The sequence below is a fragment of the Piliocolobus tephrosceles genome, chromosome 5 (genome assembly GCF_002776525.5).
Source record: "Piliocolobus tephrosceles isolate RC106 chromosome 5, ASM277652v3, whole genome shotgun sequence".
Lineage (NCBI taxonomy): Eukaryota > Metazoa > Chordata > Mammalia > Primates > Cercopithecidae > Piliocolobus > Piliocolobus tephrosceles.
The window spans coordinates 129361392-129388276 of NC_045438.1; the positions used below are offsets into that span (position 1 = coordinate 129361392).

General features: G+C 48.8%; 1 protein-coding gene and 1 pseudogene across 2 annotated transcripts in view; one reads left to right on the forward strand and one right to left on the reverse strand.

Moving 5' to 3' along the window:
- The window catches only part of LOC113219905 (kinesin-like protein KIF6), a 95507-nt gene that overhangs the window by 65382 nt on the left and 3240 nt on the right, over positions 1-26885 (forward strand). Inside the window, exons 4-10 of one of the 2 annotated variants that reach the window (XM_026448106.2) lie at positions 3029-3113; positions 5020-5155; positions 8503-8600; positions 19237-19287; positions 20078-20167; positions 22044-22150; positions 22423-23228. In XM_026448106.2, the coding sequence (XP_026303891.1) occupies positions 3029-3113; positions 5020-5155; positions 8503-8600; positions 19237-19287; positions 20078-20167; positions 22044-22150; positions 22423-22523 (668 nt within the window). In that variant the 3' untranslated portion in view covers positions 22524-23228. Of the gene's footprint in view, positions 1-3028; positions 3114-5019; positions 5156-8502; positions 8601-19236; positions 19288-20077; positions 20168-22043; positions 22151-22422; positions 23229-26885 lie in introns of those variants that run through there. The other variant, XM_026448107.1, reaches the window with a different exon arrangement.
- Positions 11699-17106, reverse strand: LOC111543146 (annotated as a pseudogene).

Sequence of the window (26885 nt, forward strand, 5' to 3'; positions counted from 1 at the left end):
ATAATTTGTCCATTGAAAGTCCTGCCATTGTCAGTTTCATGTTAAGATACTTCCTTCAGTTTATCCTGTCTGACGACTTTCAAAGAAGACAAGACCAGCAAACATGCGAGGCACTGAGTGCACCCTATACATGGAGTCTGAACACAGCACTGGGGGAAGATGCTCAGAGCAGGAGGACCCCAATCTCTGCCCTTGAGGGCTTCCTGTGCCTGAGACTTGGGGGCTGAGGGTGATGTGGACAGGCGGGCTGCCTCATCTGAGCCAGTAAATTGCACGAACACAGATGACAGTGTGGACTTCAGGTGGGATGTCGATGGTATCTGCCTTTCCTGTGTTTAGATAATGAAATAAGACACTTGCTCTCCCTGTCAATTTAAAGTTGGCAATTGACACAGGGAAAAGGGAGTCACTGGCACCTGGAAGATGACAGACAGAACCATGATCCAGTTAGCAGAGTTATCAATAAGCTAATGACATAAAAGACACAGGTAACAAATGGGTAAGGGAGTCAAAGGGGAAGAATAATGGCATGACAGAATAAGGACCTCCAGCAGGCTAGGCTGCCGATAAATGTGAAGTGGTACCTTCAGGATCAAAAGGGCAATCACACTGAAACAGAATGCTTTTTGACAAAATCACTTATTAAAAAAACATGCAAGTTTTAAAACTGACCACAAGCTTAATAGGGGCCAACCATGACAGAGCTACTAAAAGTCACAAACAGTGTTGGGGAGGCTGTCTGGTAGAAACATTTAGCTCCTTGGAATCAGAAAAAAACAAATGGGTTCACGTCCCAGCTCTGCTATTTAGCAGCTGTGTAACCTTGGGTTATCCACGGCCCTCTCTGAGACTAAGAATCTAGTTGAAACAAGATGGCAATGCCATCCTTGAAGGGTTGTTTTGAGAATTAGCAATAGGGTACATAGAGGACCTCGACCAGTGCCTAGTAGAATTTGGCAGAACTTAGCACACAGAAAGTCCCCAATAAATGGTCGTTGTTAGTAATTCACCTGCTACAAAAATATAGAGCTTAAATGTTTAAAATGTAAGAGGAGCCCTACTCTACTCTGTACCTCTCAGACCTATGGAAGTATTATGTCCAGACCTAGGCTTCATACTTAAGATAAATGGGAAAGTAACCAGGTCACTGAAACTTCAGGGGAGAGATTGAGCAGGAGTCATTCTAAGAAAAAAAGGGGGGTTGGGCGCAGTGGCTCACGCCTGTAATCACAGCACTTTAGGAGGCCGAGGCAGGTGGATCATGAGGTCAAGAGATCAAGACCATCCTGGCCAACATGGTAAAACCCCATTTCTACTAAAAATACAAAAATTAGCTGGGTGTGGTGGTGCACACCTGTATTCCCAGCTACTCAGGAAGCTGAGGCAGGAGAATCGCTTGAACCTGGGAGGCAGAGGTTGCAGTGAGTGGAGATCGCGCCCTGTACTCTAGCCTGGTGACAGTGCAAGAATCCGTCTTAAAAAAAAAAAAAAAAGTTCCAGACACATGTGGTATTTTGATGTTGTTGTTCAGATATTTAAGGGACCATCGGATTAAGAAGAAAAATATGCTATGCTGCTCCAAAGAGCCAAAGTAGAGGTGAAAAGAAGTTAGTGGGAAATGTCTTGGCTCAAAAGTAGGAGGAAACAGAGCTGTCCACCGTGAAATGTGCTATCCTGCCAAGTAGTGAGCTCCTCATCCCTGGAAGTATTTGAGCAGAAAGCAGATGACCCTCTGTCAGAAATGTTATAGAAGGGATTTTTGAATCCAAGGTTCCTGAAGTTAGCCACCTAGCTTGGGCAGTTTACCCTCTTTGAACCTCAATGTCCTTATCTGTAAAATGAGAGTAATAATACTTATTGCAAATAAATACTATAAGGATCAGTCTGAGCATGTCTGGAAGCATGTGGACCATAGCTGAGTCTCCCCTACATGGAGTAAAAAGCAGGGCTGTGTGATTTCTAAGATGTTGTCTATGGAGCTCAGAAAAGCAGGGCAACCACGAAGAGACTCCTAGGAGAATAAAAAGTCCCCATACTCTGGGCTAAGAGAGAGCCGGCTTCAGATGAGCACACTAGCCAGAGCAGGCAACCAGTGGCGGTCACGTGGGGGAAGACAGAGGTTGGCATCAGCGGGACGCAGACACGCGCAGCAGCTGATACCTGCTGACGTCCTCAGCCATCCCCCGGCCCCGTCATGGTCCCGTCACCAAGGCTTGGGCTCAACCCGGGTTGTGAATTAACATGGCCTGAGTTCATCAGGCTTGAGAACCACTGCTGCAGAGGGAGTGAAAAACAGGAGACACGATTCTGAGGCTGGAAATTCAGCACTCCACTTGTGCAGAGGAAGATGTCAGATGGTTTAGAGAGGTTTCCTTGTTTGTGAAGGGCTTTTTTTTTTTTTTCTTATGGAGTTTCTCTCTTGTTACCCAAGCTGGAGTGTAATGGTGCGATCTTGGCTCACTGCAACCTTCACCTCCTGGGTTCAAGCAATTCTCCTGCCTCAGCCTCCAGAGTAGCTGGGATTATAGGCACCTGCCACCACGCCCAGCTAATTTTTGAATTTTGAGTAGAGATGGGGTTTGACCATGTTGGCCAGGCCGGTCTCGAACTCCTAACCTCAGGCAACCTGCCTGCCTAGGCCTCCCAAAGTGCTAGAATTACAGGCATGAGCCACCGTGCTCAGTCCTGAAGGGCTCTTTATCAGAGGATGGGGAAATGCTATTTTGCATCTTCTCTGGAGACTCAACAGGAAATGAATGAGCTCAAGAGTGAAAGGATTAGTAGAGGGAGAATTCCCTTCCAGTGACAGATGTTGGCAGTGGGAGGGACAGCAGAGGGACAATAACCCTGGAAGCCGCTCCTCTCAGGGCTTTCAGCTGAGCAGAGATTGCCACCAAGAGGCCCCAGAAGGAACTCACAGGGGCCCCCTTCTTCCTGGGGTGCCCTTGAACTCTGTCATCTGCCCAGATATCACACTTTTCCTTTTACCTTTCTTTCTCACCATCCCATCGGCACATTCCTTCTACAGGAATCTCGGAAAACATGGCGGTGCCTCTGATGCCAGACCAGCAGGAGGAGAAGCTGCGATCACAACTGGAGGAAGAAAAGAGAAGGTGCCCTTCCTTTTAGCCACACACAGCCTGAGCCCAGCCTCCCAGGGTCTCAGTGTCATCCTGGAGCTGCCCAAGGCTGCAGCTACTCAGGGACGTGGGTCCAGCAGCTGGATCCTAGAATAGCAAGAGGAGGAGGGGCTGCCTTTGAGCAGGCAGGTGTGAAAGGCAGGACCCCAGGCAGTGTGAGGGTAGAATGTAGAACAAGCCAAGCCAGGCCGGGGAAGCAGCTGGGCTTGTCCACTGCTGCCACCTATGGGAGCCAAGAAGTATGACCACAGTGGTCTTCCGCATGCCTGTGGCTGAAGCCCACTTCCCTCCGAGTCCTGAGAACGTCATACTCTCACGCAGCTGCAGGCATTTGGGGTCTCCAAACGACTTCACTTACAGAGTGAGGAGCCTCAAGCATAAACGGACACGTAGCCATTCCTGATATACAGCGTGGTCACCGAATCTTGCTCCACATGCTGATCAAGCTGCATCCATTCATTCACTGATGCATTTAGCACATGCGTGCTATCTCCCCCATGCCATGGGTAGGCTCTGGAGAGACTAAAGTCACCTCTCCTGCCTCAAGGAGCTGGTGGTGTCACTGCAGCACACTCCCTTCCTCACCCCAACCCTCAGCTGACCTGGCATGCACCTCCCCTGCCCCGCTACCCACACCTAGGAGATCCAAGCTCCAGGTGCTGGTCTTCAGGTGGCTCCTAGCAGATGTGCAGGTGTCTTCCTACAGAAAGCCCTGACTACCTGAGCCCACACGCTGCTGTCGCTCTCCACTCCCTTGGGGCCCTCCCCAGTCGTCCACCTTTCTTCTCCCTCACTTTGTTCATTTTCCTCAGTTTCTTTCCAACCCATTCTTTTTTTTTTTTTTTTTTTTTTTTTGAAATGGAGTCTCACTTTGTTTCCCAGGCTGTAGTGCAATGGCGCGATCTCAGCTCACTGCAACCTCCACCTCCTGGGTTCAAGCAATTCTCCTGCCTCAGCCTCCAGAGTAGCTGGGATTACAGGCATGCACCACCACACCTGGGTAACTTTGTGTTTTTAATAGAGACAGGGTTTCACCATATAGGCTCAGGCTGGTCTCGAACTCCTGACCTCAGGTGATCCACCCACCTCGGCCTCCCAAAGTGCTGGAATTACAGGCGTGAGCCACCGCGCCCAGCCTCCAACCCATTCTTCTTGTGTCTTTACTCCATCTTCATCTTGTCCCCTTGGCCCACATTTCCAATCTCAGTATCATCTTAGAGGCCAACTTACATCTTCGGCCTGTCTATTGGACTGTTTCCTGTTGGACAATTTCTGATTCATTCTAGCATTCCCAAAACCAATATATGTGTGCATTTATAAGCACAGTGTTACTTTTGGTCCTCAGCATGAAGGTGAGCCAGTAGAATGGTGAGGCAGTTAAGACTGTGGTTCTAGAACCAGACCACCTGGGTTCAGATCCTGGCTCCTCAGTTATCTCTGTCCCATAGAGCAAGTTATATAACTTCTTCATACCTGTGTCAGGTTCTGAATCTGTAAAATAGAGGTGATAATCATAGCATCTCCTCCATAGGGTTGTGAGGAGGATTAAATGAGCTTATATATGTTGAGTGCCTGCAGCAATGCTTATGCTTTAGTAAGTGCTCAGCAAATGGCAGTTCTCATTCTTGGGGGAGAGGTCATTCATCTCACACACAGATTCCCATGGGCCTACTGGACCAAAATATCTCCCTCTGCTTCTCTGTGATGGACTCAAACCCTGGTGCCGTAGCCTGGCCTCCGAAGTTCCTATAGGGTCCCAGTCCCTGAGCACCAGGGCAGCTCTGCCAGGATTCTGAGACACAGGATTCATTCACAGCCCCCGCTCCATGCCATGCTTTCAAGACAGCAGTGCAGTGACTCTTCCCCAATCCCACCGCAGGTATAAAACAATGTTCACTCACCTGAAAGCCCTGAAGGTGGAGATCGAGCACTTGCAGCTGCTCATGGACAAAGCCAAGGTGAAGCTACAGAAAGAGTTTGAAGTCTGGTGGGCAGAGGAGGCCACCAACCTGCAGGTATGGCCTGGGGAACATCAGGGAAGCTGGGGAGGGGCCAGTCATGCAGCCCCATTGGGGCTGTCAAGAGACACAGTGGGGGCTTTGACCCACAGGCCCCCGTGTTCTCAGCCCCTGCTCATGAAGCAGGTGCTCACTGTAGTAACAAGGATGACAGAAGGTCAGGGGTTCATTGTTTCCTTGCTCTCATGCCTAAAATTCTGCCTGATTAATGGAAAAATTAGGGATAAAAGATGCAGCTCCCAAAAATCAGTGGGTTTGCTGCCAATGCTTTGTTTGATATTCTCCAGTGATTTCCTACTGACAACATTTATTGTTTTTCTTATCACAGTCATATATATGTGAATATGAATTACAGAAATTTTACTATGCAGAACACCACAAAGAAAGTAAAACTCATAATTTCTCTACCTAAATGTAATTGATATTAACATGTTTGATTATATTCTTTTACCTCGATTTCTATGCATATATATCCGTATGTTTTTATACAAATAGAATCAGGCTGGGCACGGTGGCTCATGCTTGTAATCCCAGCAGTTTGGAAGGCTGCAGCAGGAGGATCACTTGAGCCCAGGAGTTCAAGACCAGCCTGGGTAACATGGCAAGACCCTGTCTCTACCAAAATGAACATAAAAATAATTAGCCAGGCATGGTAGTATGTGCCTATAGTCTCAGCTACCTGGGAGTCTGACATGGGCAGAGTGCTTGAGCCTGGGAGGTCAAGGCTGCAGTGAGCAGTGATAGACCCACTGCACTCTGACGTGGGTGACTGAGCAAGGCCCTGTCTCAAAACAATAATAATAATAATAAATCATATAGCTGTTCAAGTATTGCAAATGGCTTTTAAAAAATTAATTGTAGGCCAGGCGTGGTGGCTCACACCTGTAATCCCAGCACTTTGGGAGGCCAAGGCAGGCGGATCACAAGGTTGGGAGATTGAGACCATCCTGGCTAACATGGTGAAACCCCGTCTCTACTAAAAATACAAAAAACTAGCTGGGCGAGGTGGCGGGCGCCTGTAGTCCCAGCTACTCGGGAGGCTGAGGCAGGAGAATGGCGTGAACCCGGGAGGCGGAGCTTGCAGTGAACCAAGATCGTGCCACTGCCCTCCAGCCTGGGAGACACAGCGAGACTCCGTCTCAAATACAAACAAACAAAAAAATTAATTGTATAGCATAGCTATTTTTTCATGTTATTATCCTACAGGGTTGTTTTAATGGCTGTTTCTGTTCCATCACATCAATATGTTTTAATCTCCTATCATTGAATATTTAGGTGGTTTCTAGTTTTTTACTCAAAACATAATGTGTAGATAATTTTTTGCATATTTTCTAGACAAATTCTTAGAAGTTTTCTGTTTGATGAAGGCTGAAATAACCTGTCCATAAGTGTAAGCACAAAATCCCAGTTTCAGTTTTCTTCATGGAACGCTTCAGTTGTGGCACAGCGGAAGTGCCAAAATACGCACAATCAGATCACTTGTCTGGCTGGCAGAACGCTTAGTGCTTATCTGACAGGCTGATCCCTTCATTTTAAGGACAAGAAAGCTGAGAGCCAGAGAAGATGATTTGCCAAGGACATAGCCAAGCAATAACCAGTGTGATACCAAGTGGCCATGTGGCAGGACAACGGAGAAGAATATTTGGATAAAATTAAATACATGAGATAACAAAGAAAACTAGTTAGAATGAAATACGGTTATCAAAATATTCTGAGTTATGGTCTAGTAATATGGGTACCACTTCTAAAATGCATGAATTAATAAGATCTAGGTATGGGCCCAATATTTTTCATAACTTCAAAGTAATGATGAAATGACATAATATTTCAAGATCTCTGCACCAACTGTCAGGTGATATGAAAATATGTTTGATTTCTGTGGGTGACAAAGTCACAGGTATTGCTAATACTTCTGTGGTTTGTTGTCTACATTTATCACTGAAAGAAATAATTTCAGGTAGCAGCTAGGGAAAATACTGATGTGATTGGTTCCCATCCACATTGGCAGAGCCCCTGGATTCTGTCTGTGGACCCCAGGTTAAGAGCCCTTCCTAGTAAGTTCATCAGTGAATGAGGCCTTCCCCAGCTGGCACCCGAGGGAGTCCACCACTGACCGGTCGACAAGGGTCATCCAGTGAAACTTGGGAAGTGTCCAGGCAAAGCTGACACATTCAGACAGTGTATGACTTACAGAGACAGCGAAAGCCCGAGTAGGCAAGGGTGTCAGCTCCATGTGTCCTCTGCACCACAGGATGTCACTGAAACAAAGGCACCAGATGACAGCAAGGGGGATGGTGGGGTACACTGGTACAGAAGGGCCAATTCCATGCTGCCTCTGAGCAGTTCTATAGCCTGCAGCTGTACCCTGAGTGGGCAGAGGCAGAAAGCTCCAAACCTTATCAGAACAAGGGAGGTGACAGGAAACTTCTAGGATAGCCTTCCGGGAAGATAGGGAAGCAAGTGGGAAATAACCTAGTAGCAACCACTTGCAAGCTTCCTGTATGGCTCACGTTCCAGGAGGGTTACAGGGCATTCTGCCAAGACTTAGACCAGCTGTAATGTATGCCTTGCTCTTGAGGCCTATGTGGGGATGTGCAACTTGCAGAGCACCATGGCAGAGCTGTTCCCCTACACGAAGTACTCAGTGGATGTCTCCTGACTTTAGTAGGGGGTTTTTGGGACAAGGAGAAGCAAAACCAGAAAGTATTTTTGAAGAATGAAGATAACATTTTAAACATTTTTTTTCTATCTTTAAAAAGGAGTACATGTTCAACGTGGAAAACTTGGAAAGCACAGGAAAGCATAAAGAATAAATTAAACATTACCCATAATTCTACCGTCCCTAGACAATATGGTGACGCCCATCATTATGGTCATTACCATGTCTAGGTTTGTTTTTGGCCGTACACGTTGTGTACACTGACTTTTACAGCTGGCTTGTTCCCCTTAAGAATTACATCAAGACCAGGCACTGTGGCTCGCGCCTGTAATCCTAGCACTTTGGGAGGCCAAGGTGGGCAGATCACCTTAGGTCAGGAATTCGAGGCCAGCCTGGCCATGCCCGGCAAAACCCCGTCTCTACTATAAATACAAAAATTAGCTGGGTGTGGTGGCGGGCACCTGTAATCCCAGCTACTCGGGAGGCTGAGGCAGGAGAATTGCTTGAACTCGGGAGGCGGAGGTTGCAGTGAGCCTGTACTCCAGCCTGGGCGACATAGTACTCCAGCCTGGGCGACATAGCGAGACTCCATCTCAAAAAAAAAAAAAAAAGAATTACATCAAGAACATCTTCCTATGGCATTAGATTCAAGCTAACACTGTGAAATTCCCTCTGGGGCCAACAGGTAAACTCTCCAGCAGTGAACTCACTCGATCACACGAAGCCGTTTCTCCAGACATCTGACTCCCAGCATGAACAGTCCCAACTCTTCTCTAACAAAAGGTAAGGTGAGAACTCACCAGAGGTGTTAGAGTTCCCAGAAAAGGCTCCCTACCTTTCTCTTTAACCTGTTCCTGTGGCTCTCATGTCTCCTGATAAGCCGTATGATCCAGGAGGATGAATTCCTTTTACCCTTTAATTAGTCATAGATACTCAGGACGGTGACTTTCAAGCTGGTTGGAGTGCACCCCCCTTCAGTCCCTAGTTCTGATAACCAGTAGACCTACTGCCATGGTAACAAGAGACAAGAAGTTTTGCAATCAAGCCCTGGTCCCGTCTCCTGAGTGGGAAGAAGGGGTTGGCAGGAATGGAACAGGGTCATAGCATGGGAGAAGAGGGGATTGGGGGACAGTGGTAGTGGGACAGTGGGTAGCCGGCCTACTGAGACACAGGAGAGCTCTTCATCCTAGCCAGGATTCAGGCAGCCTCCAATAACACAGAAGGATGGCCCAGAGCCAGTCTCCCTAAATGATGGGATGAGCAGCAGGGACTCTACTTCCCCACAACCATGTTATTGTCTGTTTCCAACCACACAACCCAGGGGGTATTACCAGTGATGCATGCCTCCCGCCATTGTCCGTCCGATGCCAGAGGCCAGGACAGTATGTGTGTGGCCTCCATCTCTGCCACCAAGGAGCAATTCTTTGGGTTTGAAGGGGTTCTGAGCCCTCACATTGGAAATATAAAATAGGGCTTTAAAAAAGGTGTCAGAGGGCCAGGCACGGTGGCTCATACCTGTAATCCCAGCACTTTGGGAGGCCAAGGTGGGTGGATCACCTGAGGTCAGGAGGTTGAGACCAGCCTGGCCGACATGGGAAAACCCTGTCTCTACTAAAAATACAAAAATTAGCCAGGTGTGGTGGCACACGCCTGTAATCCCAGCTACTTGGGGGGCTGAGGCAGGAGAATCGCTTGAAACCAGGAGGCAGAGGTTGCAGTGAGCCAAGATCGCACCACTGCACTCCAGCCTGGGCGACAGAGAGAGACTCCATCTCAAAAAAAAAAAAAAAAAAAGAAGGTGTCAGACAGTCCCCGTGATATGATGTGATAAGACTGGCACTCAACCTCTGTGGCCTTCCTCTCAGAAACCCGTAACACCAGTCAAAGAATGAGGAAAACATCAGACACATCCCAGTGGAAGGACACTCTACAAAATACCTGACTAGCATACCTCAGATTGTCAAGGTCCCCAAAAAACCAAATGTGAGACTCGGTCACAGCCAAGAGGAGCCTCGGGAGACACACCACCTAGATGTAAAGTGGTGTCCTGGGTGGGAGCCTGGAACAGAAAAAGGCTTTAGAGAAAAACTAAGAAAAGTCCAATAAAGTATGGCCTTGAGTTAATAACAATGTATCAACATCGGTTCAGTGATTGTGGCAAATGCACCACACTGAGGTAAAACTGCCCAATAGGGGAAGCTGTGTACAGGCTACATGGGATCTCTGTGCACTATCTTTCCAACTTTTCTGCACATTTCAAACTATTCTTTAAAAAAACAACAAAAAAAGTATTCTTAAAAAACAACTATTGGCCGGGCGCGGTGGCTCATGCCTGTAATCCCAACACTTTGGGAGGCTGAGACGGGCAGATCACCTGAGGTCAGAAGTTCAAGACCAGCTTGGCCATCATGGTGAAACCCCATCTCTACTAAAAATACAAAAATACCAGATGTGATGGTGCATGCCTGTAATCTCAGCCACTCGGGAGGCTAAGGCAGGAGAATCGCTTGAACCCAGTAGGTAGAGGTTGCAGTGAGCCGAGATCACACCACTGCACTCCAGCCTGGGCTACAGAGCAAGACTCTGTCTCAAAAAAGAAAAAAAAAAAAAAAAACTCTTCTTAAAATTAAAAGGCCAGCAAGTGAGCCCTCAACACCAGGTTGAGATTTTCCTTGGACTTTCCCAGACCCTCCAATCTGGCTGTTAGTGCCAGCACGTCAGCCTGTATTCTAATTTTTTGGAGTGCCTTTGTTTTTGTACTTAAAGAAAAAAATGTTTAATGTATATAGATACATATATATGTGTATATATATATAAAACAAAAGATCAATATGCAGAATATAAACAACTCCTATGGATCAATGAAATGAAAAACACTTTTTTTTCTTTGAGACAGGGTTTGACTCTCACTCATGCTGGAGTACAGCAGTGTGATCAGGGCTCCCTGCAACCTCAACCTCCTGGGCTCAGGCAATCCTCCTGCCTCAGCCTCCTGAGTAGCTGGGATCACAGGCATGTGCCACCATACCTGGCTAATTAAAAAAAAAAAAAAAAATTGTTTGTAGAGGAAGAGTCTCATCTTGTTGCCCAGGCTGGTCTTGAATTCCTGGGCTTAAGTGATCCTCCCACTTCGGCCTCTCAAAGTGCTGGGATTACAGGTGTGAGGCACCACACCTGGCCAACATTTTTTAAATGGGCATGGGCAGGCAGTTCATGGAAGACAGGTGCTCATTAGCAATGCAAAATAAAACAAAGCAGTAGCACTTTTCTACCTATAGACTGTTAAAAGTAATGAAATCACGGTATAGCAGCAAGTGTTGATTGCATGGTGGGGCAGCAGGTCCTGTCCTAGGCTGCTTGCCGTGTGCCACTCTCTCGAGGACTTTCCCAATGTTTACCCAATTAGTGACCACCATGACTTTGAGGCAGGCCCTATTATAATCACTGTCAGCTTCCAGATTAGGAAACTGAGAAATAGACAGGTCAAATGACTTGTACCAAGGTCATTCAGCTAGGAAGCAGTTTTTGTCACCTATTCCATATTTTCTTCTAGTTCCTACATCATTTTGTGTTTTTATATTTAGATCTTTAATCTTACAATATATGTTTGCATATGGGATGAGGTAAGAATATAACTTCTTTTTTCCAAATGGATAGATGTCTTACATGAGCCAATCTGGGATATGATCATCTGTCCAAGCCTTAACACTTTCAGCCCCACCAAACCTACTCCCTTGCTTCCACAGTGGCTAGACTGGGGGACTCCCTGGGTCTTCAAGCCTCAGTTTCCTGCCCTACAGCATGGATGCTGAACAACGTGGGGGCTTAAAAACTTGGTCTGTGTACCCTTCAAGGGCAGCCTGAGACAGGAGGGTGGCAACTCAGCTAGCCAGCAGGTCACTGTTGCAGGGCAGCAGGTCACATGCTAGCCATGCCTTCCATCCCAGATGGCCTTCAGGGCTAAGCTATGTTGCAACAGGAGGGAGCAAATGTCCACATGACCCTTCTCGGGGGCCTTATGTAGACTGGTCATGCCATCATCATCTCTCAATCTGGGCTTGGACCCATGTGAAAGCAGAGGCCATGCAATTTCAGTGTGCCCTCAGTAGCAGTCCTGCTGCAGAGCAGTGGCACCCCCATGGGTCTGGGCATCACACTTAGCTCCACTTAGCAGTGGGAACTGGTATACAGCATTGTGCCCATTGTGGCTGGCATAGTGCCATCTTGAAGTCCATCTCTCCAGCATCTGCTGCATGCCAGACACCACACTGGGGAAGGAGCTGCTGGGCCCATCTGACCGGGGCTATAGCACCACCATCCCAGACCCAGTGCCCTCTCACTGCCTCATATTCTGGATTTAGGACACAGCTCCTATGTGAGCCCCTGAGCCCAGGATCAATAACTGACTTGATGTGTTTTGTTTGGCTAGCCTGGTGTTTGTTTGGCTAGCTTGGTGTTTTGGAAGACAATCTAGATTCATGAAAGAAAAAATTGATGTTGGACTTTATTTAAAATTAAAACACCACTCTGCAAAAGATATTTTTAAAAGAATTGAAAGAGAAGCTACAGACTGGGAGAAAATATTTGCAAAACATATATCTGATAAAGGACTTGTATCTAAAGTATACAAAGAATTCTAAAAATTCAACAATAAGAAAATAAACAACCCAATTTAAAAGTGGCCGAAAGAGCTGAACAGCCACTTCACCAAAGAAGAGATACAGATGGCAAATAAGTACATGACAAGGTACACAACATCCTATGTCACACAGGGAAGTACAAATTAAAACAACAACGAGATACCACTACATACATTTTAGAATGGCTAAAATCCAAAAAAAACCTGACAATTCCAAATGCCGGTGAGGATGTGGAGCAATAGGAACTCTCATTCAGTGCTGGTGGGAATGCAAACTGGTGCAGCCACTTTGGAAGACAGTTTGATGGATTCTTGCAAAGCTCAATATGATCTTACCATAAAATCCAGCAATTGCATTTTAGTTATTTACCTCATTGAGGTGAAAACTTATATCCACAAAAAAAAAAAAAAAAAAAACAGAATACAATTGTTCATAGCAACTTTATTTATAAATTATTTATAATTGCCCAAAACTGAAAGCCACCAAGATGTCCTCCAAAAGGTGAATGAATAAACAAACCATGGAATATTATTCAGCAATAGAAAGAGCTATCAAGGCTGGACACAGTGGCTCAGGTCTGTAATCCCAGCAATTTGGGAGGCCAAGGTGGGTGGATCACTTGGGGTCAGGAGTTCAAGAACATCCTGGCCAACATGGCGAAACCCAACCTCTACTAAAAATACAAAAATTAGCCAAGGGTATTGGCATGCACCTGTAATCCCAGCTACTTGGGAGGCTGAGGCAGGAGAATCGCTTGAACCCAGGAGGCAGAGGTTGCAGTGAGCCGAGATCAAGCCACTGCACTCCAGCCTACGTGACAGAGCAAGACTCCATCCCAAAAATAAAGAGCTATCAGGCCATGAAAAGTTATGAACCTGCAATGCATATTGCTTAGTGAAAGATGCTAATATGAAAAGACTACGTATTATATGATTCCAACTATATAACATTCTGGAAAAGGCAAAATTATGGACACAGTGAAATAGTCAGTGATTGTCATGGACTTATAGGGAGGGAAGGATGACTAGATGGAGCACAGGGAATTTTTAGGACAGTGAAACTATTCTGTATGATCTGTATGATATCATAATGTTGCATAGATGATGTCATGCATTTGTCAAAATCCACAGAGCTGTACAGCACAAAGAGTGAAGCCCTGCATAAACCATGGACTTCAGTGCATGATAATGTATCAATATTCATTCATCAATTATAACAAATTTATCACACTAATACAAAATGTTAATAATAAGGAAAACTGTTAGGCAGGGAAGAGGCGTATAAGGGAATTCTCTGTACTATCTGCTCAATTGTCTGTAAACTTAAAACTTCTCTAAATAATAGTCTATGGATTTTTAAAAATGCAAAAGCAGAATAACTAGGCAGCCGCACTATGCCATGGCAATGCAGGCAGCTTAGCATTTGTGCCCTGCACCTGGCCCACTCCATGCATTCACTTGGGCACCTGCCAACCTCTAGAGGCTGGTAAATTTGAATTGCAACCCTTGTATACCTGCCTCGTTCCACACACGGAGCCCTCTCGCTAAAACTCCAGGACTCCACACAGCACATCTGAAAAACACAACCAAGAGGACTCAGCTTCCTCAGCCATTGCTCTGGCTCTGTGCTGAGCCCCTCATGTATCTGCCCCATGAGAACAAGCTCTCCTCTTGGTTGTGAGGCTCAGAACCCCTGGCTATTTCTCCATCCTCTTTTCTCATCTCTTGGGTAGCTTCTACTAGTAGCAATATCCTGCTCAGGGAATAGAAAGCCCTGTCTCTCATTTTTCCTTTGACTTCAAAGACATTGGAGTGTGTACGTGTGCGTGCGTGTGTGTGTGTGTGTGTGTGTGTGAGAGAGAGAGAGAGAGAGAGCGCCAGGAGTGTCAGCAAGGGGTCCGATAGATGCAAGGTAGAAATATACTATGCTTGGCCAGGGACAGTGGTTCATGCCTGTAATCCCAGCACTTTGGGAGGCTAAGGCAGGGGTATCACTTGAGCCAGGAGTTCAAGACCAGCCTGGGCAACAAGGTGAAACCCCATCTCTATAAAAAACATGAAAAGCATCCTTCCCTCCCCACAAATCCATAGCCAGGCATGGTGGCACATGCCTGTAGTCCCAGCTACTCAGGAGGCTGAGATGGGAAGATCTTTTGAACCCAGAAGGTTAAGGCTGTAGTGAGCCAAGATCTGCACCACTGCACTCTAGTCTGAGTGATGCAGTGAGACCCTGTCTCAAAAAGAAAAAAAAAAAGGAAGAGAAATATATTATGCTTGCAAAAAAAAAAATGCTTAATCCTAGTGTTCAGAACCTTGAATTTGAAAGGTGTGCATCAGATCACCCACAGGAGCTTTTCCCAAAATCCTGCTCCCAGAGTCCCCACCCCCACCCCAAGCCCCTTTGGTGACTGCTGGCAGGAGGGTCTTGGGGAAGATGGCTTTCAGGCAGCCCTAGAGGGCCGTTCAGCCCCATCCCCTGTGGTGGCTGCTGGCGTGCTGGTTGGATGCTCTAATTCCTGGGAAGAGATCACTGAGTGTCCTGAACGGTGTTTGTTAAAACACCTCAACTCCCGTGGCTGGCTGCCCCATATTTCCTCCTCTAACAGTTGTTGGAGTGCCAGGATTCGTGGATGGGATGGTCACACTAGGCAGGTGAGAGGAAAAGTAACCCCGCCAGAGATTGGAAAGGAAGAGCTGTAGGGCCTCCACCTCTGACGAAGAAATCCTTGTCATGTGCTTTAGATGCTGGTAGTAAAGGGCTCACAGAACTCTGCCAGGGTGAGGCAGGTAGGGAACCCTGTCTCAGGCCATCAGGGCATCTCAGACATTCCCTGTACACATCCCACTTGGAGGATTCGCTGTTGGTGCTCCTACGTCCCCAAGGGAGACAGCATTGGCCTGATGGTAGTAATATCCCCTAGCCTTCGTAGAGGGTCCTCATGGGCCAGGTGCAACTCACACGAGCAACGTGCCTATCATGGTCCCCCACTGGACATGTGAAAAAACGCAGGCTCAGAGAGATGAAGTAGCTTGCCCAGGGTCACCAGCTAATCAGTGGTGGACTCAAACCCAGGCCTGTCTGAGTCGTGCACTCCCTGCATTCCTCACAGCAATTTCATTTAGGATCAGCGACTGCCTTTTAGGGACACATGTCCATTATGTTATCTACTAGGTGTTGGCATTTACCAGCCCACATTTTGTAATATTTTGTACAAGGTGCTTTCTTTATGTGCTTCCCACCACCAGATCCTCCTGCCTGGGGTATCCACTCTCCAATGTGTCCACACCGTCTGATTTTCCCAAGAGGCCAGGATTTTTAAGGGGCGAAACTGTGTTGCCTTAAAAGGCCAAACTTCTAAGGTCTGGAAACCCAGAATTCCCTGGTGACTGGCCCTCACCATTTCAGCTGAGAAATCCTGAGTTCAGCCTCCTCATTCTGCAAATGAGGACACTGAGGCCCCAAAAGGGAATGAGATGCTTTAACTCTGTAGTTAATAACATAAAGAGCCACAAATTAGGCCGGGCACGGTGGCTTATGCCTGTAATCCCAGCACTTTGGGAGGCCGAGGCAGGTGGATCACGAGGTCAGAAGTTAGAGACCAGCCTTGGCCAATGTGGTGAAACCTCATCCCTACTAAAAACACAAAAATTAGCCAGCCATGGTGGTGCGCGCCTGTAGTCCCAGCTACTCAGGAGGCTGAGGCAGGAGAATCGCTTGAACCCGGGAGGTGGAGGTTGCAGTGAGCTGAGATCACACCACTGCACTCCAGCCTGGAGACAGAGCAAGACTCCGTCTCAAAAAAAGAAAAGAGCCACAGATTAAACCTAGACCTTCACACTCCATGGCGAGTGCCTTTTCTTCCTTCTGCCCACTGCTCCCCCTGCCCTCTCCCTGCCTCCTTCCCTCCTCCACTCCCCTCTTCTCCCATCTCTCCCTCCATTGTCGGCTCTGCCTATCTCTATTCCTATCTTACATCCCCCTTCTCCTTTTCTTCCTCCTCTCTGCTTCATTCCCTTTGTCATGCTCCCTTGCAGCCAGGGCTGCCTCTTTACTGCTTGTTTGTTGATCCATGCCGCTGCCAGCCTTTATCTGCCGGCATCTCTGAGAGAGTCCACAGTGGAATAGGTCTTAGGAGTAGCCCCTGGGCAAGGCCTCCAGGGACTGTCTGCTGTGCCACCCATCAGAATAGTGCTTCTTCCACCTTGTCTTGGCCTTGAGCATTCCTGGACATTCCTTAGGTATTCCAACTTAAGATGATCCCTGGATGTGCTTGCCTAGAGACCCTTAACCCTGCAGTCAAGAACCTTGGACTTCAAAGGCATGTGTCACGTCATTATTGACCACCTCCAATGAGTTCCCTTTATTGAGATTTGAATCACATGAATCCCAGTCATGGCCCCTTCAAGCAACACACCCTTGGACAAGCCAGCTCCCCACTTTGGGATTCCCTTGCCCCATCTGTAAGATGTGCAAAGGTCCCTCCGACACGGTCACTCTGTGAGCAGAAAAACGTTCCAGTGCCCGGTCAGAGCCGTGAGGTGAGACAGCGAGGGCCCAGCGGCAGTTGCTGCCTGAGCTCCAGAGCAGCTGCTCCTGTGGAACTGCCGCAGGCAGGGAACTGGGCGGTGGGGCGCTGGTCCTCTGTTCATCGGGTTCTGAAAGAAACCTGATTCATCACTTCCCCAGGGATGCTCAGGCCCTGGAAGCTGATCCCACTAAACACTCTGATTGGCAACCCAGGAGGCCTAATTATTATTAATATGGCTTATTAATCCTTTTTAAGAAAGATAATTCATTCTGATGGCTGGTATGTTCTCTCTCCAGAGGGACGTCAACATGAGAAATTAAATCAGTGTCAAAGGCTGGTTGGGCAAAGGGAGAGGGCAGAGGTCATTTATGGCATCATCCCCAGAATTACAGAAACGAAGCTGTGGCATCCAAGAACAGGACGCTTGAGCAGCTTACGGGTTTGAAGAGTCATTTCCCTCGGGAGCCCCCAGCCTTCCATTCCACTGCCCTCCTGCATGAGCTGTCGAGGCAACAGGCAGGGTAGCTGGGCCTCCGCAAAGGGTACTGGATGGCCCCATTGGCCACAGTGTGATCGTGCCCTTCTACCCTGCCCCATCCATCTCTCCATCCTCTTCCACCCCCTCCCAGCTTTCAATAGTTTAACACCTGTGAACTCTCCCTGGAAACTGAGCCATGGCTCCACTGGGAAGCCATTGAGTGAATGAGCCATTTTTGTGCCAGTGCCTTGGTCTTGCAAATTTGCTACAGCTTCCAAACTGACCCTGACCCGTTGTAATGAAAGCACTTGCAGGATGGAAAGCCCTTTCTCCTTCCCTTATCCAGGCTGCACCAGGAACCACTCTGCAGGAGCCTTGAGAATTGGTCACTGTTCTCTAAAGAAAAGCGTGCAGAGCTTGCCACCTTGTGGCTACCTCTGCTCCTGCAGCAGTCCTCACTAGACCCAGCACAGAGATTTCTGCTCTCCCACCTTGAAGGGCACCTCGTGGAAAGTCTCTCCACTGCTAGGAAATGGACACTAGTGGGTGAGGGGGGCTTCCCCAGGCTCTGATGTCTTTTCCTGCTTGTTTGACCACAGTCGTGACCTATGGAAGCAGCCTTGCCATTGGCTGAGATCGGAAGGTGGAAGTCCAGAGCCGGGGAAGGGGCCATGAGACACGCAGTTTGTCTCCACAAGGTCTGTGGAGTACCTTGGACAGAAGATGCAGACTCCGCGGAGCCAGCTCACCTGTCTCTAACCCTAGCCTGCCTCTCAGCCCAAGTGTCCCCAGAGTGTAAAAGGAGGGTGGTACCCAGGTGACTTCTTAGGCCTCTTCTGACTCTGACATTGTCTCCAGGCAGGAAGCGAGGAAGATCTCCTTACAGCACAGATTAGAGTAGGGACCTTGTCACCACAGGCATGTGGAATACACTGGCCTCCAACCAGCCGTGTCCACATGCCTCTTCACCTCCCAAGAGGAGCTTCTGGGTTCCACCGCATTCCGCCAGGAATCCGAGGCAAGGCGCACATGTCAGCAGCCTAGGTGAACAGGCACAGCTGCATCTAGTGCGCTGTGTTGGATCTGACTTCTCACTCAGAGAGCTTGAAGCTGGGTCCCAGAGGCAGGCAGTGTGGTCAGGGGTAGGCCAGTGTGTGTTCCCAGAATGTCACAGAGTCAAGCGCAGTTAGAAGGCATTGTGGCTGAGGGCACAGGTTCTGGAGCCTCAAAGAATCCTGAGTAGCTCCAGATTCTGCCACTTGCCAGCTGGATAACTTTTAGAATGTCTTTAAGCTCTCTAAGCCTGTTTTCTCATGTATAAAATGGAGATGATGACATCCACCTCTTAGGTCATTGAGAGGATTAAATGGCATGATGTTTGCAGAGCACTTTCACAGAGCCTGGCATGTCTATCAATAACAGTTGTGGCCATCGTTTGTTCAACTTCTACAACCAACAGATGCATGCCCTAACAATGAAAATTACTGTGTAGTCCAGGCACAGTGACTCACGCCTGTAATCTCAGCACTTTGGGAGGCCAAGGTGGGCAGATCACCTGAGGTCAGGATATCACGTCATTGCACTCCAACTTGGGCAACAAGAGTGAAACTCCATCTCAAAAAAAAAAAAGAAAGAAAGAAAGAAAGAAAAAAAGAAAATTGCTGTGTAAACCATCCAAGACAGGATTCTTGGCTCTTGTCTTAGTCTGCTCAGGCGTTATAACAAAATACTATAGAACGAGTGGCTCAAACAACAAATGTTTGTTTTTCACAGTTCTGGAGGCTGGGAAGTCCAAGGTCAAGGCACTGGCAGATTCGATGTCTGGTGAGGACCCCCTTCCTCGTTCATAGACAGCTGTCTTCTCGATGCATTCTCACATGGTGGTAGGGGCAAGGGAGCTCTCTGATGCCTCTTTTATAAGGATTCTAATCCCATTCATGAGAGTTCTGCCTTCATGACCTAATCACCTCCCAAAGGCCCCACCTGTACTACCATTACATTGGAGATTCGGTTCAACACCTGACTTTTCAGGGACACAAACCTCCAGTCCATAGCACAGCAGATTCAATTCCTGCTGAGGGCTTCCTTCCTCACTTGCTGGCACCTCCTTCTTGCTGTGTGCTCTGTCTCCTAGCACTTTGGGAGACCAAGGTGGGCAGATCACTTGAGGTCAGGAGTTCAAGACCAGTCTGGCCAACATGGTGAAACCCCATCTTTACTAAAAATACAAACAATTAGCCAGGTGTGGTGGTGCATGCTTGTAATCCCAGCTACTCGGGAGACTTAGGCAGGAGAATTGCTTGAACCCGGAGGTGGAGGTTGCAGTGAGCCAAGAGAGACAGAGAGAGAGAGAGAGAGAGAATGCACTGTAGTTTCTCATCCTCTTCTTATACCTATAAGGACACTAATCCCAGTGTGGGGGCCCCACCCTCAGGACCTCATTTAAATCTAATCACCTCCCAAAGGCCCCCCATCACACTGGGAATTAGGGTGTCAACATATGGATTTTGAGAGGACACATTCAGTCCATAACAGCTCCTAGATATAAACCCTGAATTTATCTTCTATCAATTTGCCTCCATTCCTTTTGCTTTTGTTGGTTTGTGTTTTGCAGTGATGTGAATGCCAGGAAAATCCTGCCCTCGCCTTGCCCCAGTCCACACAGCCAGAAACAGAGCAGCACCAGCACCCCACTGGAAGACAGGTCTGTGGTCTTCTCCTTTAATGCCTGTGACAGCCCCTGCAGTGGGCGGAGTGGGCCTCCATCTCCAATCTACTCCCTGAAAAAGCCCCTCGTCTAGTAGCCACACAGACAGAGCCCAGGTCTGGCCTCTGCCCTGGTCCCCTGGGAATTCCCTGGAATCTCTCACATAGGCCAACTCAAAGCAGGGAGGTTTTCTCCCACAGTCACTAGGGCCCTGTGTGGGCAGAGTTGCTTCATATCTTCTTGTAAATAGATGTACCTGGGGGGCCAGAAAGCGAAAGAGCCAGCCCAGGGCAGCCCCACCACAGAGCAGAGCATGGAGCTGACAAGCCTGGCCTCAAGACCCAGCAGCATTTGCTTCCAGGCTTAGCAGAGTTGATCAGCACCATGGGTGTTTGTATCCTCCAACTAGAATGGCTGCTCAGCCTCTCACCAGCTCAGCCACTGCCCTGCCTGCCTGGACTCTGCTTTAGCACTTCCAGCTGGGCTGCAGCTGGAAAGCCAACACCCAAAACTACCTGTGGGAATGGCCAGCCCCTTGTTACATACCATCCTTACTGCCTTCTAAGGAAGTGGCTACCGCCTCCTGAGGGGATGGGGGAGGGCACACACAGCCCTCCCTTTCTAAGGAGATTGCCTCGCAACACTTCTACTTACAAATCTCATTGGCCATCACCTGGCTACCTGGCCACACATCACAGCAAAGGAGTCTGGGAAAGGTAGTTTTTTTTAGTTGTGGCAACTTAGCTAAATATGGTTCTGTTTTTAAGGAGAGACAGGAGAATAGTAATCTCTGCTTTGAGGTCAACTAGCTAAGTCACATGGGGAATGGGGATGCTCTGAGGATACAATACTGAAGGATATGACATCTAAGCTGGGCGCAGAAGTTGACAGGCCCCAGGTTAAGGGGTGCTGGTTTGGGTAAATCGGGGATGGGAGGACAGGAGGGGTGGTGGTGAGAGGATAGAGAAGGCAGTGAGAGAAAGCGCAGCCGCCATGTGATGGTTGGGGGAAGGGGAGTCCAGGGAGAGAAAGCATCAGAGCAAAGGCCCTGAGGTTGGATGCGGCTTGGTAAATGCAAGTCACTGAAAGAAGAGGGGGCAGCTGGAGCTACTGAATCAGGGTCATATCACACACAGCCTGGTGGGTCATGGGACAGAGTTTGAGTTTTATTCTATGAGTGGTGAAAAACCACTAAAGGGTCTGTATTAGTCTGTTTTCACACTGCTGATACAGACATACCCGAGACTGGGCAATTTGTAAAGAAAAAGAGGCTTAATGGACTCTGGGGAGGCTTAATGGACTCTGGGGAGGCCTCACAATCATGGTGAAAGTTCACGTCTCTGGGTGAAAGTTCACGTCTCATGGTGAAAGTTCACGTCTCTGGTGAAAGTTCACGTCTCTGGGGAGGCCTCACAATCATGGTGAAAGGCACGTCTTACATGGTGGCAGCCAAGGGAGAATGAGAGCCACGTGAGAGGAGAAACCTCTTATGAAACCGTCAGATCTCATGAGACTTATTCACTACCATGAGAACAGTATAGGGGACGCCACCCCATGATTCAGTTATCTCCCACCGGGTCCCTCCCACAACACGTGGAAATTATGGGAACTACAGTTCAAGATGAGATCTGGGTGCAGACACAGTCAAACCATATCAGGGTCTATGGCAGGGAGTGACTTGACCCAATTTGCATGACAGGAGGCTTAGTGTGGCTGCCACACAGAGAAGGTAGGAGGGAGTGAGAAGCAGGCCAGCCGTGTCATGTAACTTTCTGGGTGAGATCAGTCACCAAAAATTGAAAAGCATTTTGGAAAGATAAGTGGTGAGTCCAGTTGTAAAGTGTAGTAAAATGTGACACGTGATTGCCCCCAGCATCCCCAAGAGGCCAATGTCGTCCATCCCTCTCACCGGAGACAGCCAGACAGACTCGGACATCCTGGCCTTCATCAAAGCCAGACAGAGCATTCTGCAGAAGCAATGTAAGTTCACCTCCCTTGGTGGCTCCTCCAGGGCCACAGGTCACCAACACTTGTGGGGAGCACACAGTGAGGTAGGAGGGGAGTAGGGAGTTTCCTGCATGTTCCTGAAGCCACAGGACTGGCCTACCAGTCACTCACATGTGCCCAGCCTCCGATTCCTTCTTGAGAAAGCCTCAAGGGGCAGCATCAGAAACACCAAGACAGGCCCAAGTGAGTGGGCAGCCCAGGTACTCCTGCCCCTCTTGGCAGAGCTTGCTCTCTGTCTCTTCCAGATCTTCAGCTCCTTTGTTCTCTCTCCCCAAAGTCAGCTGTCTCCTTCGCTCAGCCATCTACAAACAGGAAGGGGCTGAGCGATGTTTTGGTAACTCGTTGAACCCCTGGCTTGAAGACTCACTCCCCCATCAGAGTGTGGTTCTTGCCAAAGAGCTGCAAGTGTAAACACTACTTGAAGGCCCAGGCCCGAGGACACGTAACAATCACAGAGGAAGTAAGGGTGGCGTGTCACACAACAGGAAGAGAAGAAGGCTCTTCTTGGCCTGCATCACTGCCCCCTCCACCCCCAGCCCCGTCCTCTTGGCAGCTGCCCGTCTCCCATCTGCGGTGGATGGGCCTTTTCTCTTTCTGCCTTCCATCCCCCACACACCCACAGGGCAAGCTCCAGGGCCCCTTACCCCAGGCCTGCGTTTTGTCTTAGTCTCCTCCCCATAACCCAAAGGCTACTAGGCAGGCTTAACATTGCCGTCACATTGCCAGAAAGGCGCCCCCGCCGTGATGGTATCGGCCGGCAGATTGGATGTATAATGACTGATGCCTGCCCTGCGGGGCCTGCACTCAGCTTCTCCACCAACCATGTGCAGTTTGGGCAGGAAGAGATTTGTGCATGGATGGAGCACCGCAGCTGAGAGCCGGCCTTGGTCCTGCTGTCTTCGCCTGGCTTGGCTGCCAGCCTGCTTCCTTACTATCCTCTCTTCACCACCAGGACCGGCAACCTCAGCACCACTGTCAGGTCCTTTCTTAGGCCTGGGACAGCCCAGCTCTGCTGTGATCTTGTCCCATTCTCAGTTTCCTTGTCTAAAAAAGAAGACTGGGGCCAGGCGCAGTGGCTCAAGCCTGTAATCCCAGCACTTTGGGAGGCCGAGACGGGCGGATCACGAGGTCAGGAGATCGAGACCATCCTGGCTAACACGGTGAAACCCCGTCTCTACTAAAAAACACAAAAAACTAGCCGGGTGAGGTGGCGGGCGCCTGTAGTCCCAGCTACTTGGGAGGCTGAGGCAGGAGAATGGCGTAAACCCAGAGGGCGGAGCTTGCAGTGAGCTGAGATCGCGCCACCACTGCACTCCAGCCTGGGCGACAGAGCGAGACTCCGTCTCAAAAAAAAAAAAGAAGACTGGATTGCATGATCTCCAAGTCCCCATCTATGCCCCAAATACTCTGATGATATGTATCAGGCACTGAACAGCAATGAACAGCCAATCAGTCAGCAAACACTGTATGTGTTTGGGTGCCTTCTTGTGCCAGCTACTACTAGTGCTGGGGCTACAGCAGAGAACAAGACAGAGCCCAGCAGGTGAGAAACTGACATTCTGGGGGAGGAAGGAGACAGACAATGAACACATCAACAAATAAGTAAGATCGTTTGAGGGGCTAATAAGTGCTATGAAATAACTAAGCTATGTAATGTTATAGACAGTAACTGGGAAGACTGCTTTTAGCTGGGTAGGTTGGGGAGGCCTCACCGGAGAAGAGAACTTTAAACTGACAGCTGCATCAGGAGAATGGAGCAGGCACGCCACGTTCTGGGAATGCACAGTCCTAGCAGAGGAGTGGAAAGCGAGAAGCCTGAAGGGAAAGCTTTTCTTGGCCACAAGGTGGGAAGGAGACCAGAGTGACTGGAGGGCAGGGAGCAAGAGCACAAGGGCCAAGTCACACCAGCCTTATGCACAGAGGAAAGAGATTTGGATTTTATTCTGGGTACAGTGGAAGCCCACTGAAGAATTTTAACCATGGAGTGATATGATGTGATTGATGCTTTAAAAAGCTCTCTTTGTCATATGTAGTGTAGATTGTAGGGGCCAAGGGCAGACCAGTTACCAGGCTACCATGAAAGTGCCAGCAAGGGATGATTGTGGCTTGGACTCACCAGTAGACTGAATGTGAGATGCAAGAGAAAGAGGAGAGTCAGGGCACCTCCTGGGCTTTTGATCTGAGCAGCTAAGAGAATGGCAGTGCCATTTACTGAAATGATAAAGGCAGGGAAGCATGGCCATCAGAGGCAAGGATCTGGAGGGATGGAGAGTTCTGGCTACCCTGTTTGACGTTTCAGATGATGTTTGACATCCAAGAGGAAGTGACGAGTAGACAGGTGAGCATGAGTGGAGCTCAGAGAGAACGTCTAAGCTAGAAAAAGAAATAGGCAAGTCATCATGTCTGGATGGTGTCTGAAGCCACAGGACTGAGTACAATGTCCTCTGAAGAGCAGAGATGGAGGTATTCAAACTGCTGAGAACAGCCCCCTGGGGCTCTCCAACAGTTGCAGAGAGAGAGGAAGCAGAGATGCTGAGAAGGCACTGCCAGGGTGCAAGGAGGAACAGCAGATGAGTGGGTAAGGTCTCAGGCACAAGCTGGAGAAGCACAAGCTCCAAGGAGAGACGGGCCAGTAGAGTGTGGCAGGATGGAATGTGGACCACAGGTCATTTTGCATGTCAGGGTGGTCATGGACAAGCGCTATTTAGCCAGGGGACTGGCGAGAGAATGGACGGGAAAGAGGCTGAGGCAGTGAGCAGATACAACTCCTCCAGGGGGTTGAGCATTGACAGGAGCAGAGAACTGGAGCTGAAGCTAAAGGGAAGCAGGAGCCCAGAAGGATGTTTCATGTGCTGTAAAGGGGTCCTGTAAAGACTTGCTCATGTGCTGAAACATGCAGAGGAGGGAAATTGAAGCTACGGTGGGAGAGGGGAGCAGAGCTGCAGGAAAAACTTCCTTGAGAAAGTAGAGGTGACGGTGTCTGGGGCACAAGTGGAGGAAGGCTTGGATATGCAGGATATCCTTTGGAGCTGGGATATCCCTTCCCCTGTATCAAATCCATAGAAACCGACCATCATTCCTCCCCTCAAGAAGCCTACAAGCAAGCAATGTCTTTATGTTCACTAAGCTTTTGTACATATAAGAGAGATGTGATCATCTAACTGTCTCCAAACAGAAGAGGCAGAAGTCCGGGTCCCTGTCAGAGTGGGGTCCTCCTGCTAACACTCTCCCCAGGCAGTGCAGAGAGCTGGATTGAAGGGCAGGCACTTTTATTAAAATATGTATGGCAAATTACCATTTATAAATGTTTTCATTTTTTATTGTTTCATTTAATGCTCTTAACGGTCCTGTAAGGCATGCAGGGCCAAGATTATGATCCCCTATTGACAGGTGAGGAAACTGAGGCACACAGAGATTGAATCACTTGCCCAAGGTTACACAGCTGTAAATGGCAGAGCCAGCATAACCCAGGTTTTCTGCTCTCTCCCCACTGGGCCACACTGTCTTGAAAAGCTGCAGCTACCAAGATGTGCCCACTCTGCTGTCAGGAGTTCTCTCAGCCTCAGGAACAGAAACCAGCACTGACAGGAGGGGAGTGACCGCAGCCTCTACCCGCCCTGCAGCTGTGGCGCTTTGCTCTCCAAACAACAGCAGCCTGGAAGTAATTCATCAAAGCAAACAAAACTTCCACGGCTCAATTTTTATTCCGAAAGGAAGAATATTCATTCTGGCTTTTCAGTGACGACAGGGCCACAAAGGAAGCCAAAGACAGGTTGACACCGGGTCCCTCTGCCACCAGGTCCCAAAGGGCCAGCAGGCGTGACCTCTCAGGACATACAGCAGATGGTTCTGGTCCCACCATGCGGCACTTAATAGGCAGCCCACTTATCAGGGCACCCAGGCAAACACACAGGCCGGGGCCCAGGCACCTTCTCAGCCAAAGCAAACACCTCCCTCTCCCTGCCTGGGCTCTCGAATCTTAATTTAGCACACAGCGCTGCCTGTTTACTTCAGGAGTGCTCATTAAGGGGAATTTGTGACTGTCAGCCGGGGAGCAGGAGCCCAGAGAGGGCAATTTAACATAAGCCTCACCAGCTCTGAGGCTTCACCAAGGACCAGGATGAATCTACTTGATTTAGGATGCGTGGAACAGCATGGAATGTTTAAATCCCTGCCAGGGACACGTGTGGACAGGTATATAACCCCCGTAAGTGGCATCAGTCATCTGTGGAGTCAACTCTGCCGTTTCCAACTGCCAAGGACAGTTTTTACACTGAGGAAATGAGGTTAACCCCTTTCTAGAGGGCCTTTTTGTTTTTAATCTTGCTTAATCTCTGAGTTTGGAAGTATTCCCATCTGGAAAGGAACCATGGTGTGACCCCCATAACCACGAATCTGTCTTCTCCAAGAGGTGTCAGGAAGAGGTCCCGCCTCTCCCAGCCCTCCAGCCCCACTCGGAGAAACCCTCCAGCTCTCTTCTGTGTTCAGAAACCCTCCCAGGGAAAGAGAAAGAGCCCCGAACTGGGAGGGAAAAGGCGGAAATTCCCAGGCCATCTCCGCTCTGCGTGACACTGGGCAGGTCACCTCCCCAAGCCTCCCTCTCACTGTCTGTCATGTATAGATTCCTCCCTTGCCCAGGCTCTGATCCTTCCCCAGATAATATCCATTAAAGTCCCTCATCAACGCCCAAGCACCAAGAAATTATTAG